The 15,695-nt window shown below is 26.7% G+C and overlaps 5 protein-coding genes and 1 pseudogene across 8 annotated transcripts in view; 5 read left to right on the top strand and 1 right to left on the bottom strand.

The window, feature by feature from the left end:
• The window catches only part of LOC105423285 (agrin), a 433,811-nt gene that overhangs the window by 236,345 nt on the left and 181,771 nt on the right, over positions 1 to 15,695 (bottom strand). The gene's annotated exons all lie outside the window — the stretch shown is intronic.
• Positions 995 to 1,966, top strand: LOC148935942 (uncharacterized). The gene is made up of 3 exons (XM_089079523.1): positions 995 to 1,487; positions 1,616 to 1,702; positions 1,765 to 1,966. Exons 1-3 carry the CDS (start codon positions 996 to 998, stop codon positions 1,888 to 1,890), a joined length of 705 nt encoding a protein of 234 aa, XP_088935649.1. The 5' UTR covers position 995; the 3' UTR covers positions 1,891 to 1,966.
• LOC148935941 (uncharacterized) lies at positions 2,098 to 6,628 on the top strand. Its single transcript, XM_089079024.1, has 4 exons — positions 2,098 to 4,529; positions 4,627 to 5,655; positions 5,907 to 5,993; positions 6,060 to 6,628. The coding sequence occupies exons 1-4, from the start codon at positions 4,515 to 4,517 to the stop codon at positions 6,162 to 6,164; spliced, it is 1,236 nt and encodes a 411-aa protein (XP_088935150.1). The 5' UTR covers positions 2,098 to 4,514; the 3' UTR covers positions 6,165 to 6,628.
• LOC148935940 (uncharacterized) lies at positions 7,964 to 9,590 on the top strand. The gene is made up of 3 exons (XM_089079026.1): positions 7,964 to 9,004; positions 9,160 to 9,246; positions 9,346 to 9,590. The coding sequence occupies exons 1-3, from the start codon at positions 7,967 to 7,969 to the stop codon at positions 9,448 to 9,450; spliced, it is 1,230 nt and encodes a 409-aa protein (XP_088935152.1). The 5' UTR covers positions 7,964 to 7,966; the 3' UTR covers positions 9,451 to 9,590.
• LOC148935939 (uncharacterized) lies at positions 9,596 to 11,804 on the top strand. The gene is made up of 3 exons (XM_089079025.1): positions 9,596 to 11,302; positions 11,442 to 11,528; positions 11,605 to 11,804. The coding sequence occupies exons 1-3, from the start codon at positions 10,229 to 10,231 to the stop codon at positions 11,722 to 11,724; spliced, it is 1,281 nt and encodes a 426-aa protein (XP_088935151.1). The 5' UTR covers positions 9,596 to 10,228; the 3' UTR covers positions 11,725 to 11,804.
• Positions 12,520 to 14,758, top strand: LOC148935938 (uncharacterized; annotated as a pseudogene).

Raw genomic sequence — 15,695 nt, 5'->3', positions numbered from 1 at the left:
GATTTATAATAATTACTTGCTATCTTATACATGCATATATGAATTATACATGTTACAACAATTTATAGTTTAATGAAACCTACTATCAATTAAACATAATTACATTATATATGATATTTTAGAATCATCTTCGATCAAATTATCGATCAAGTAGCACCATGGTTACTTTGTGTCTAACAAATTATTTTCAGTCTTGTTTTACTACTTGAAGCTACTACTTGCAGATTTTAACTAGAAGTTGATACAAAGTGATAATAAAAAATTTACATTAATGTATGTATCTATAAATGAAAAATAACCTAAATAGTATAACATCTTTGTAATAATATTTTTGCAATTAACATTGTGTAAAATACTAAAGTGTGTTAATAATATAATTAAGAACTTTTAGACTTTCATCTGTGATTTAGAGTTGTTTTTCAAAAATATCTCAATAATGTTCGTTCTATCGTCGAAATTCTAAAGACAAACCAAGAACAAAATGTGGAAAATATGGCTATGTCATGCCAAAGATTTCCAATCATTGATGCATCCTTGCTTCATTTTTAGTCGCATTCTCGGAATATTTCCAAATAAAATCAATGCTTCGACCTTTAAACCTTCCAAACAACGCTACATTTTATCAATAGTCCTTATTTGCATTATTTCCATTTGCAATTTATTAATTATTCATGAAATTCTTATCTCTAAAAAAATTGATTTTGGAGAATTTAGTGAAAGTCTTAGTGCTACAAGTTATTATGCGTGCAGTAATTTTATAGCAATTATCGCACATATTTTAACTGGTCCGAGAAACGCGCTTACTACAGATTATTTTAAAAATTTCTTCACAAGTACCCCCAGAATCATATTAGAAATTGTCTAAATTGATTCATGTCAAGGATATCTTCTACACCCTACTCTTAATAATAAACGTATTTGCATATTATCCTAAAAAAAATAAGTATTTTGGAATTTATATTTTCGCGGTATACATTAGCCAGATAGTACTTCAGATGGATATGCAATATATGAATTACGTTTGCGTAATAAAGGCCTGTTTCAAGAAAATCAATGATGATTTGATACATACACAAAAGGTTATTGTAAATGATGAACTATATGCTCCTACAGTGATCTGCGACATGCAGAAAAATCAGCTCTTATTAACAAAACTCAAAGCTCTAAAGAAGCAGCATTTGATGATCAGCAGTGCAGTCCACATGCTGAACATAATCTTCAGTTTACATCTCCTTGCTACTACAACAATGATCTTTACTACGGCCATTTTCGAATTATATTCTACAGTAGTGCAATGGAAAAATGGATTGACTATCATTTTGGATGCCAATGATATACCCTTTATAATATCTAGAACGAGTGACATTATAAAGTTGGTATTGATAGTATGGGCTTGTGAAACCTGTAAAAAGCAAGCTTTTGAGATCGGTATCACTATTCATGATATACTGAACTGTACTGATAAAAATGAGAACATCAAGGAAGAGGTAGGAAGAAATCTAATATAATTCAAATATTTTTCTGAATAAAAATGTCTCGTTCTGGAATTTTATATGGTACTGAATCTGTTTGTGTTATATAATTACGTTTTCTAATATATAATTACGTTTTGCAGTTGCAACTATTTTCCCTGCAATTACTGCATCGAAATAATATATTTTCCGCGAAAGGTATTACTGTAGACGCAACGCTTTTTACTGCGGTGAGTAACAAATTATTTGCTTTAACGAAATATATATTGTTAATTATTTTGCTTACTTTTAGATGATTGGTGGCATCACAACGTACATGTTAATATTAGTACAATTTATGATAATATCGCACACTTGTGACAAAACGTTTTCAAGTATATTACCCAATATTACCCAAACTAAATTAAATCCAATGTAGTTAAAAGGAAATGTATGATAGAAAATAGGATATTTAGGCATTAGAAATCTTCTCTTTTATTTCTGTAAGAAAAAGTATGAACGTCGTTTTATATTTATAAATTAATATATTAATATATATATATATGTATATATTAATATGTTAATATTGTGTGTGTATGTGTGTTTTTATATATACTTTATATATATAACAATTTAGCATGTATTTGCCTCTCTTGTATTGTACAATATATAAAAAGTTAAAAATTCAAATATCTTATACTTGATGAAAATAGATCAATTATGAACCAAAATTCATTAGAAAGCTTTTGAATTGTAATTGTTTTTTAAATACTGTAGATTTTGTTTAAGTAATATCTTTTTGTCATAAAAAATGTTAAAAATAGTCAAAAACGCTATTTTCTTCTTTCATCAATTTATTAGAAATGCTGATTTGCTGAGCAAATTCTCAATGGCGTCATGTTCAGTGCAACAAAAATCTTTGGGAAACATATTATGGCATTTCAGAAAAAATTTTATGTTAAATTGTGCGCGTGGTCGGTGATCAATATTTTCACTTTTTGAAAAAATAGTAATTTCTTTTTATTTTTTTATTCTGTTATTGTCTAATAATTTTCAGAATTTATATGTTATGTCATCATGATTTCATCATTCTATCATTTCGTAAAAAATGACTTTATGTCAAAATTAGAAGTAATGATCATTTCAACATGTTTTCCGTTGCGACATAAAATACTTTTAAAAAAACTGTATATTTATAATATTTTGCCAATTTTTCCTGGATATTTTACCAAAAATTTAAAAAACGACATTTTCTAACAATTTGCAATTATGCAAATTTGATTTGTATTTAAGTTAAGATAGGATCTTATCAAAAATTAAAGTTACAACAAGGAATACAATGTTTATTTATCTCCTTGCGAAGATTCGTCTTCCAATCAAACACGTCAATATAAAGAACTTGCATCAATAATTTAATAAAAAAATATTCAATTAAATAGCAGCAAATTATATAAAAATTGTGATAATTTTTTAATAAGTGTACATAATAATAATTTTAGAAGAAAGCAATTATTGTATTGTATATATAATATATATGAAAGATGTTTGATAAGTTGTTTGTATATTTGTATATTTAATAACTAGAAATTAAAGAGTTATATATTATTTATAATTATTAATTATTAATATTAATTACTTTAATTATTTTACAAACATTTCTAAATAAAATAAAATACAAAGTAATACAAGAAATAGGAAATAGAATGGAAATTGTGCTTATAAATAATAATTTAAATTTTCCTTAGATAATAAATAAAATTTTTCTTATAATGTATCAATGTATTAATGTAATAATACAGTTTATATTTTTTGCTACTCTATTCCTTATTGTCGCTGATGTGCAGAAGTCATTAGTCATCTTAAAGTAATTTCTTATCCATAAACCATATTTCCAACAATTCATCAGTCTAACACATCAATTAATTCTCATCTATGTTATTACTCAGGTTATAATCGAGATAATAACATTGTCATTACATTATGACTCGATTCATCAATACATTACATTTGTTATACTTGCAATTCTCGTTAAAGTTTCAGTGTTTCGTAAAATACGTGCAAAAAATTTATTAGTATACATAATATTGAATGAATAAGTTAATATTAGTTAATATGTAATAAAATAATGCAATTTTTGAATACATATATTATATTGAATACATATATTGCTGTAAAATAAAAATTTGGATATTATATGCTTATATTGATAGTTTATTTTTAATATATTAATAGTTTAAACTAGGAGAATTTTATTTCATACAGTCTCTATGCATATGCTTAAAGATGTGTTGAATAATTATTCGTATGTAAAGTAAGTCAGTTTATTACTTTCAATAAATTTTATTTTAAGATAATAAATGCTAATAAAAAAACGTTATTGTTATTTAGCAACTAACAAACGATTTTGTGAGTCATGTCTCGCCATTTAGCGTAGCAATTACTTGTAATTTTAAATTTTATTCGTCAAAAGTATTTAAACAAGTTACAAGTAATGTATGCTAATTTACATACTTATGTGATGAAAAGACAAAACTGAAGATTACACATTTAGAATAGGAAAAAAATTTTTTTTAAATTTAATCAATATTACGATATAAATTATGATATTAAATATTAAAACTAAAAATTATTCAATATTAATATTGTGAAATAAAAATATTAAGCTTTCTTAAAGTAGACATTCTTTTTTGTTAAAGTTATTAATTAACTAATAGTTCAGTCGACACTTTCTATTTTCATATTCTGTTTCCAATTTGCGAATAATTTTCATATTCTGTTTCTAAAATGCTGAATAATGATTCATTCGTAAACAATTACTTTATTATTTACATGCACATGCGCCTCAGGAATGATAAAAACCGATCGAAGAACGCCATTGTTACTTCATGCTGACAAATGATCTCTGAGTCGTGTCTTACTATTCAATGTAGTTACTACTTATAATTCTTTTTATCTAATTTGCCAGAAGACCACGCGTAGTGCATATAATTTACATATTTATGTTGAAAAGACCAATTTGAAGATTATTCATTTAGAAGAGATATTCTTGCAGTAACGTTATTAATGCTGAAGTGTAAGGTTAATAATCTTCAAGCAATAGTTTATTAATAGATTAAATTGCAGTTTTCAGTAACATTTTGTTAAATTCTTATTGATTATTTTTAATATACCGTAGAAATTCCGAGGACAAGCCAAAGGCAGAATTCGAAAAAGATGGTTATTCCACGCTACGGATTTTCAATCTTTAATGTTTTTGAATTTCACCATCTGCAAAATTTTCGGAATATTTCCATACAAAATCACACACAAGACCTTTGAGATTTCCAAACCACATTACATTCATTTCATTGTCATTATTTGTCTTATCTGCATTTATGAACTGGCAATGTTTTATGAACTCAACTTTTCAGGAAATGTCAGGCTTGACGTACCTAAGACTATTTCGTATAACTCTCATTTTATACTTGGAATATTTCTTGCAGTTTTTTGGTATATCTTAAATGGTTCGCGAATGCGTTTACTCCAAATGATATTAGAGGTTTCTTGGAGACTGCCTCCAGAATCGTATCAAAAACTATCCAAATTAATTCACGCTAAAGATATCTTCAGCTGTTTCATATTCTTATGGACATGGCGGATGTTATTTTTAAATCCTTCTGAGATGGCTATCGATACTTTGCACGAGCCATTAAGATTGTATATCACTTTGCTGGTGCTTCAAATGGATATGCTATACGTAAATTGCGTTTGTGTCTTAAAAGCCTGTTTTGAGGAAATCAATAACAATCTGGAGAATCTGCGAAAATGCATGGTGAACGATATCTCTGCACGGATCTGCCAAGAGACTAATATATTCATGCTAATAAAACTCAAAGTTCTAAAAAAACAGCATCTGATGATTTGCAACACAGTACAAATGTTGAACATAATCTTCAATATCCAGCTTCTCATTACCATGGTCATATGTTTCAAGCAGATTACTTTCTTCTTGTATTTTCACATAGTGCAATGGCATGGCGGCATATCCATCAGACTGGATGAACAAATTCAAAATGAATTCTTCTTATCACATATAATATATTATCTTACAAGAGTAACGTCGATAATATGGGCCTGCGAAACCGGCAAGAATGAAACTGTAAAAATTAATACTACCGTACACAATGCGCTTAATAGCATCAGTGACGAGCAAATAAAATATGAGGTAAAAGAAAAATACTTAAAATTACAAATTCTTTTTAAAAGTATCTCATAGGTTCATATAGCATAAATTTTGTACCTATATTGCAGCAACATTTCTGTAATATTGTAATATTTTATAATATAGTTGCAATGTCTAAATTACGTAATATAAGATTATACACTTTATATATATATATATATATATATATATATATAAAGTTAAATCTAGATAAATTAATCTTATATTTATTATTTCTCAAATTTATGTTACAGTTACGGTTATTTTCCTTGCAATTAATGCATCGTAAAAATATTTTCGCTCTAAAAGGTTTTACTATAAACGCAACACTTCTTACTACGGTAAGTAAGCGTTAATTTATTTTATTTAATTAAATATATATTTTTGTTTCATAAGTCTAATTTTAGGTAATAAATAATATTACTATGTATCTATTAATCTTAATACAATTCTTGATTACGGAACATTCCTGCGATGGAATAATTGCAATTAATATTACACACACGATTTAATGGAAGAATGGAAAGAAAATATATAATAAGACAAAAAAGCTCTCTCTCTCTCTCTCCTCTTTTTCTCCCTTCTTTCCTTCTCTTATCTCTCCCTCTTTTTAAATTAAAAATTCTTGATTTTCATATTAATCTATCTTTTTTACCATTGTATACTTAAAATACAATGTTTCTACTTCTAGAGATATGTACCCTGTGTGTGTGTGTGTGTGTGTGTGTGTGTGTGTGTGTGTGTGTGTGTGTGTGTGTGGTGTGTGTGTGTGTGTGTGTATGCGTGATATATGTATGTGTATATATATACAGCACAAATAAAACAATATTACAAATTAACAAATAAAACGGCACAAGTAAAACTTTAATATTTTAAAATAAACAGTAATATCGGTTGCTCTATAAAACATAATGAATAAATCAATAAAGCATATTTCTTTTTTGATAAATCATTTTCAATTTAGCTTTAATTTATTTCAATTACTTTTACATATTTTTCATGAAAAATAACAGTCATTCTTAAATTAAATTTAATATATAAAAATAGTTAAAAAAATTTGTAAAATAATATATTTGATATCCAAATTTCATTTACTGATAACAATTTTATAATAATTTAATTAAATTTTCGTTAAGAAATGAAATGTAATAAACAAATTATAACAGTAATAACATTTAATTTTTTAAATATATTATTTAATTTTATTATTGCAGAAAAATAAATAACTAATCATTTTAATATAATTTCTCTTATCATAATTTATAACATTATTATAACATACTATATCTACTATTTATAACATTATTATAACATACTATATCTACTAATTTCATCAATCGAAAGAAAAATTTATTAAAGAAATCTAATTTCAATACATTAAATTAATTCTAATACAGGATAAAATAATAATGTCCTTATATTGTAACTTGATTTATAAATATTTTTTAGTTGTACTTAACAATGTCTAAAATTGTACAATACTATTTAAACTTATACTATTTTATATCTAAATAATATTTCTTTACTGTTTTAATAAATTAATGAAAAGAAAACCATTTACAAATCATAATCACTGGAACAAATTTAGTTGAAAAAACAATTATCAATAAATTTTTCTCAAATAAGAAATATATATTATTATTTTTACATCAAATATTATCATTTAAATTAATATTGTTATCACTTTATTGATCATATTATATTCTATTTTATATATTAAATGTTATTACGGAATAATTATATATAATAAAAATCAAAATTATATATTAGATTTAAAAATTATAGAATAAAAATGTGAAACACATTACACTTATATATAATTGGACAATTATTATTGTTAATGCTTTTTTGATAATTGCTAATTCAAGTTTATATCATCTAGTTAACTCTCTGTTTGATATATCAGATCATTCATCTTGAAAGCAATTTACATTTTAAATGATATCTCATATATCACAGAAGTATACTTCATCATTTTATGTTGTGTTAAGGGTGATAAGTACTGATCGAAAAACACTATTCTTTTTTGATGGATAACAAAAAAATTCTGAACTTTTCCTTACTGTTCGATGTAGCAACAACTTGCAGTTTAAAACTTAAACTCATCGAGTGTTGACCAGTAACAAGGAATGTAATTTATATATTTGTCGTAAAATAATACAATTTTAAATATCATATTTAGAAAAGAAACTTTCATAATTATATCGTTAATATCAATGTGCATTAATAACATAATAAATAATTATTAAACAATAAATTATTATTATCTATAATTCAAATTCATACATAATATTCATACATAATTCTGCTAATCATGTCTAATTCCTCAAGATTTCAAAGACAAGTTAAAGACAAAATACCGAAAAGATGGTGGCTACTTCATGCCACAGACTTTTTATCCTTAATGAATCCCTGTTTCACTTTAGGCCGCATTCTCGGAACATTTCCGTACAATATTCATGCTTCTATCTTCAAGGCCTCAAAATTAAGTTACATTTTATCAACTATCGTTACGTGCGTTACTTGCGTATACACGTTGGCAACATTATATAAAATCAACTTGATAAATACTAATGCCGACGTAGCCCGAACAATCCAGGACGATTGCTTTTTCATATTTGGAAGTTTCATAGTAATCCTCTCATATATTTTGAGTGATTTACGAATGCGCTTACTCCAGACTATATTAGACATTTCTTCAAGATTACCACCGAAGACATATGAGAAGTTATCTAAATTCATACACATTAAGGATATTTTCGGTTTTTTCTTTTTATTAAGCCGAATGTTGATAGCAAATAATTATGTTGGAATACTTTATAAGTTGGAATATTACATCGGCTTGCAAGTGTTTCAAATGAATATGCTATACATAAATTGTGTTTGTGTATTAAAATCATGTTTTCAAGCAATTGATAATGAGCTGACAAATCTGGGAGTGCTTATGGTAAACGATAATCCGTGTATTCCTAGATTGATTTACCACGAGCAAAAAAATCCATTTTTGCTGATCGAACTCAAAACTCTCAAAAAACAGCATATGATAGTTAGCAATGCAGTGCAGATGCTAAATATAATTCTCGGTCCACAAATGCTGGCAAGCATAGGTATAATCTTCATCGAGCTCACTTTTGAATTATATTTCAATATAGTGGATTGGCAAAACGAGTTGTCTATTAGTTTAACTAAACAAATTCGTAATACGTTCACAACGTCCTACATTATGTATCACATTATAAAGCTAGCGTTGATAGCATGGGTTTGCGAAACTGGGAAGAACCAAGCTATGAAGATTAGTACTACTGTTCATGATGTAATTAACAGTACTAATGACAAAAAAATTAAATATGAGGTAAAATACTTAACTTCTACATACACATTACATACATTTTAAAAAATTTTATGCACTTATATAAATTTTTACAAACAAAAATATTACCTATTTTACATTATTTAATATTAATTACTTTCCTCAAATTAATTTAAAAATTTTCTTTAATCTTGTAGCTGCAATTATTTTCTTTGCAAATACTGCATCGCGATAATACATTTTCCACAAGAGGTCTTACTGTGGATGCAAGGCTCATCACAACGGTAAGTAAGCGATGTTTTTCTTTAATCATTTAAATATCTTAAAATTATATTGTAATATTTACTTAATCAAATTTTATTACTTTGTAATTTTACTTTTAGATGGTCGGTACTATCACTACATACCTTTTAATTTTGATACAATTCTTAATCATGATGCATTCTTGCGATAAAAATACCGCAAATAATGTTACACAAGTAATTTAATAAAAAAAATGTTATAAATTAAAAAACAATGTTTTCTTAAGTTAAAATTTTCTTTTATATTGTTACAGATATAATATAATTGCTTTATGTTTTATATTGGTACAAAGACGTTTAAACATATAAATCATATTTACAGAACTATATACAAGCCTTGTATCATTTCAATAACAAATTATAAATAAATTAGTTTATTTTTTCTTATATATATATTACATGAAAATAAGTAAAATTATTAATTTTTTTGAAGAGTATTGTTTTAGATTTACATATTTAAATACATAGTATACAATCAAATCTAATTTTCTTGTATTTTAATTAAAAATCTCGACTAAACATAATCATGTTTTGTATATATGCAAACATTATAATATAAATACGATATATTATGATTATATAATAATAATATAAATGTACAAAATAATGAGTCATATTAATTACAAGCATAACACTCTATTATTTTAAATGTCACATAACAAGAGTGATACATATTACATTAATCGAAAAGCTCCATGGTTACCTTATGGCTAACAAATATTTCTTGAGTCATATTCTGCCACTTAAAGTAACTGTTCGCAGTTTTCAACTTAAAGTCATCGGATAAATAACGGATAAATACGGATAAATAACGAAGAGTTTTCGGATTTGTTGTGGAAAAATGTAAAGACACACAGAAAAAAAGATTTCAGACTCAAATTTACCGGGATGCTAAAGAAAATATCTATATAATTGAAAATAGAACTAATTTTTTAAATAGTTCTTTCGCTATTCTTTACTGATTATGTTTAATATGTTATCACAATTTCAAAAACAAGTGAAAAATAAGAAGAAAAGAAGAAAATGGTGGCTATTCAATGCCACGGACTTTCAATCTTTGATGTATCCCTGTTTCATTTCTTGTCGCATTCTAGGAATATTCCCATACAAAATTCACGATTTTATCTTCGAGGCATCAAGATCACGTTACATTTCATCAACTATCGTTATATGCATCACTTGCATACATACGTTGGCAATATTCTATAAGACCAATATGCTAAACACCAATGTCGAAGTAGCCCGGAAAATCCAAGATAACTGTTTTTTTACACTTGAACTTTTCATAATAATTGTCTGGTATATTTTAAATGGACCACGAATGTGCTTACTCCAGACTATATTGAATATCTCTTCAAAATTATCACCGAAAATGTATGAGAAGTTATCTAAACTAATACATATTAAGGATATCTTTGGTTCTTTATTCTTTACAGCCCGAATGTTTATGTCATCCCGAAATTATTATCAAATATTGATAAAAAATGACTATATTGAGTTGCTTTGTGAGCTCGAATTTTACATCAGTTTACAAGTGTTTCAGATGAACATGCTATACATAAACTGTGTTTGTATATTAAAAGCATGTTTCCAAAAAATTAATGACCAGCTAACAAATCTGGGAGAGCTTATGGTAAACGATAATCTGTGTATTCCCAGATTGATTAATCACGAGCAAAGAAATCCATTTTTGCTAAACAAACTCAGATCTCTGAAAAAACAGCATATGATAGTTAGTGATACAGTACAGATGCTAAATACAATTTTCAGTCCGCAGCTCCTCGCAAGCATAATCATAGTCTTTATCGAAATTACTTTTGAATTATACTTCAATATGGTGCAATGGCAAAATGGACTATCTATCGGTTTGAGTAAACACATTCATAACACGTTCATAATATCCTACATTGTGTATAATATTATAATACTAACATTGATAGTATGGGCCTGCGAAACTAGTAAAAATCAAGCTATGAAACTCAGCACTACTGTTCATGATGTAATTAATAGTACCAGCGACATTCAAATCAAAGATGAGGTAAAGAAAAAAATTAATTTTTAGATATTTTTAGATATTGTTTTAAATTTTATGTACAAACTTTACACATATAATATAATATAATATTTATAATTAATTTCTCCACCAATTAATTTAAGAATTTTTTCTAATTTTGCAGTTGCAATTGTTCTCTTTACAAATATTACATCGTGATAATATAATTTCCGCAAAAGTTCTTATTGTGGATGCAAGGCTCATCACTGCGGTAAGTCAGTAATGATTTTCATTAATTGTTTAAATATTTAACAATTAAATTGTATTATTTGTAATTTTGCTTTTAGATGGTCGGTATTATCACTACATATCTTCTAATATTAATACAATTCTTAATCATAATGCATTCTTGCGACAAAAATAATGCAAATAATGTTACTCAATTTGATGAAAAAAGTATTACATAATCAAAAAAGAAATACATTTTTAAGAATTTCAAAATATTTTCTTTTATCGTTATAAATATAATATAGTCGCTTTATGTGTTTAAATTTGTGCAAATGTATTTAAACATATAAATTACATTTTACAGAACCGTATACAAATACTTGTATCACTTTAATAACAAATTGTAAATAAATAAGTTAATATGTTTATTTCTTTTTTAATGTACTACATGAATAAAATAATTAAAATCTTTAATTTTTCTCAAAATATTGTTTAAAATATTGTTTGATTCATATATTTAAATACATTATATAATTAAATTTAATTCCTATATTAAAATTAAAAATAAACAATAAACGTCTATATACACACACACATATATATATGTGTGTGTGTGTGTGTGTGTGTGTGTGTGTGTGTGTGTGTGTGTGTGTGTGTGTGTGTGTGTGTGTGTGTGTGTGTGTGTGTGTGTGTGTGTGTGTGTGTGTGTGTGTGTGTGTGTGTGTGTGCAAACATTTTATAAATGCAATATGTTATAATTATATAATAGTAATATAAATGTGAAAATAATAAGTCGCATTAATAAGCATAATATTCTATTGTGTGATCCCAAGAGTAATATATATTATATTAATCGAAAATTCCCATGGTTACTTTATAGCTAACAAATAATTCTTGTGTCATGTTTTCATCACTTAAAGGAAGAATTTGCAGTTTTTAATTTAATTTTATTGGGTACGGATAGATAAAGACAAGTCTATATTTTCGAATTTGTTGTGAAAAGACATAGTTGAAAACATTTAGAACAGAAGATTTCAGAATTAAATTTACAATAAAACTGGATTGCTAATAAAAAAAACATCTATATAATTGACAATGGAGCTGATTTTTTAAATAGTTCTTTCGCTATTCTTTGCTGATCATGTTCAATATGTTATCACAATTGCAAAGAGAAATGACAAATGAACAATTTCAAGTGAAAAATGAGAAGAAAAGAAGAAGATGGCGGCTATGCAACGCCACGGACTTTCAATCTTTGATGTATCCCTGTTTCACTTTTTGCTGCCTTCTCGGAATATTCCCATACAAGATACATGCTTCTATCTTCAAAGCATCAAGATCACGTTATATTTTATCAACTATTGTTATATGCATTTCTTCCGTATTTACGCTGGCAATGCTCTGTGAAATCAATGTGTCGAAATATGATGTCGAAGTAACCCAATTAATCCAAGATAATTGCTATTATATACTTCAAAATTTCATAGTATTCGTCCGGTATATCTTGAGTAGCCCCCGAATGCACTTGCTTCAGACTATATTGGACATCTCTTCAAAATTGCCACCGAAGATGTATGAGAAATTATCTAAACTAATACACATTAAAGATATTTTTAGTGTTTTTTTTTATATCCCGAATATTCATATCAGTCCAAGATTTATCAAATGATTATGAAATAGATGATTCAATATCAAATGATTACATTAATGTGCTCTCTATTATTGTGGATCATTACATCAGTTTGCAAGTGTTTCAAATGAATATGCTGTACCTGAATTATGTTTGTATATTAAAAACATGTTTCAAAGCAATCAATGACCAGCTAACAAATTTGGGACAGCATATGGTAAACGATAATCCGCGTATTCCCATATTGATTTACCACGAGCAAAGAAATCCACTTTTGCTAAACAAACTCAAAGCATTGGAAAATCAGCATCTGTTAGTTAGTGATACAGTACAGATGCTAAATACAATTTTCAGTCCGCAGCTCCTCGCAAGCATAATCATAGTCTTTATCGAAATTACTTTTGAATATACTCTAATATGGTGCGTTGGCAAAACGGGCTGCTTTCTATCAATTTGGCTGAACAGATTCATAATATGTTCACAATATCCTACATTGCGTATCACATTATAGTACTAGCGTTGTTAGCATGGGCCTATGAAACTGACAAAAGTCAAGCTATGAAATTTAGCACTACTGTTCATGATGTAATTAACAGTATCAGTGACGAGCAAATCAAAGATGAGGTAAAGAAAAAATTTAATTTTTAAATATTTTTTATAAATTTTATGTATTATGCAATCTTTTATACATAATGTATCCATAATTAGTTTCTTTACAAACTAATTTAAAAATTTTTTTTGAATTTGCAGTTGCAACTGTTTTCTTTGCAAATATTGCATCGCGACAATACATTTTCCGCGAAAGTCATTACTATGGATGCAAGGCTCATTGCTATGGTAAGTACGCTATGATTTTTATTAATTGCTTAAATATTTAAAAATTAAATTGTATTATTTGCTTTATAATGTTTTTTAGATGATCGGTATTATCATTACATATTTTTTAATTTTAATACAATTCTTAATTATGATACATTCTTGTGACAAAAATATTATAAATAATGTTACACAAGCAATTTATGATTTATGAATATTTTTTTATATAAAAAATATTCTGCAATGTAGTTGCTTTACATCTTATATTTATGTAAATGCATTTGAACGTATACATTTTATATTGTATATAAATGTTATATTATTTCAATAACAAATTGTAAATAGGTGAGTTAATATATTTCTTCCTTTTTAATATATTACATGAATAAAATAAAACTTTTAATTTTTCGAAAAATATTTCAGATTCATATATTTAAATATATTATATAATTTAATGTTGATATTGAAAGTAAAAATATCGAATAAATGTCTGTTTTATGTGTGCAACATGATTAATTGCAAAATAAATATGCAAGATGATGAATCATACTAATTACAGCCTTTATATTCTATAATTTTATGCATTGCATCCCAAGGATAATGGATATGCTAATCGAAAAGCTCCATAGTTACTTATGGCTAACAAATAATTTTTGTGTCTTGCCATTTGAAGCAATAATTCGCAGTTTTCAACTTAACTTCATCGGGTACACATAGGCTATGAAAAGTCCATAGAATTTTAGAATTTATATTATGGAAAGATAAAACTGAAAGCTGAAAAACTGAAAGCATTTAGAAAAGAAGATTTCAGAATCAAATTTACATTAAAACTGATTGTTAATAAGAATATATCTGTATAGTTAATAATATGGAACTAATTTTTTAAGTTCCAGTTCTTCTATGAGTCTTTGTTGAATCATGTTCAATCTGTCGTTAAAATTTCAAGGACAAGTGAAAACCAAGAAGGAAAGAGGGAAATGGCAACTATTCAACACCACGGATTTTGATTCCTTAATATATCCCTGTTTCACTTTATGTCGCATTCTTGGAATATTCCCGTACAGGATCAACACGTCATTCGTCGAATCTTCTAAACCATGCTACATTCTGTCGACCATCGTTATATGTGTCTTCTGTGTTTGTGCGTTGATTACATTTTACAACAATCTCAACAATCCAATATCACGACGCAAAGGCTTTCGCAGATCTATCGATCTTAACTGTTTCTTCATATTTGGCAGCTTTAATGATTGTCACATACGTTTTGAATAGTTCACGAGTGCGTTTACTTTAGACTATACAACAGATCTCTTCAAAACTGCATTCGGAGTCGTATCAAAAGTTGTCCTTACTGATTCACATCAAGGACATTTTCGGTTTTTTTTTCTTTTTATTCGTGCATATTTGTTCCTTCAGATATAGTTTTCCTATAGTTTTCTTGTGCAAACTACTTTTATCGCATATCACTCTGTTAGTGTTTCAGATGGATATATGAATTGTGTTTGTCTTTTGAAAATTTGTTTTAAAAATATCAACGACAAATTAGCAAATCTACCAATGATAAACGATGAATCATATTTATTCAGATAGACGTATTATGAACAGAGAAATCTTATTTTACTGATGGAACTTGGAACTATGAAGAAGCGATATTTAATAATTAGTGACACAGTAAAAATGCTGAATATCTTCAGTTTGCAGCTTCTTGCTACTGTAGCTATGACGTTCACCAGAATTACTTTCTCTCTATATTTTTGTTTTAGC

The sequence above is a fragment of the Pogonomyrmex barbatus genome, unplaced genomic scaffold (assembly GCF_055798465.1).
Source record: "Pogonomyrmex barbatus isolate J1 unplaced genomic scaffold, ASM5579846v1 scaffold3, whole genome shotgun sequence".
NCBI lineage: Eukaryota > Metazoa > Arthropoda > Insecta > Hymenoptera > Formicidae > Pogonomyrmex > Pogonomyrmex barbatus.
This window is presented reverse-complemented; position numbering and strand designations above follow the sequence as displayed.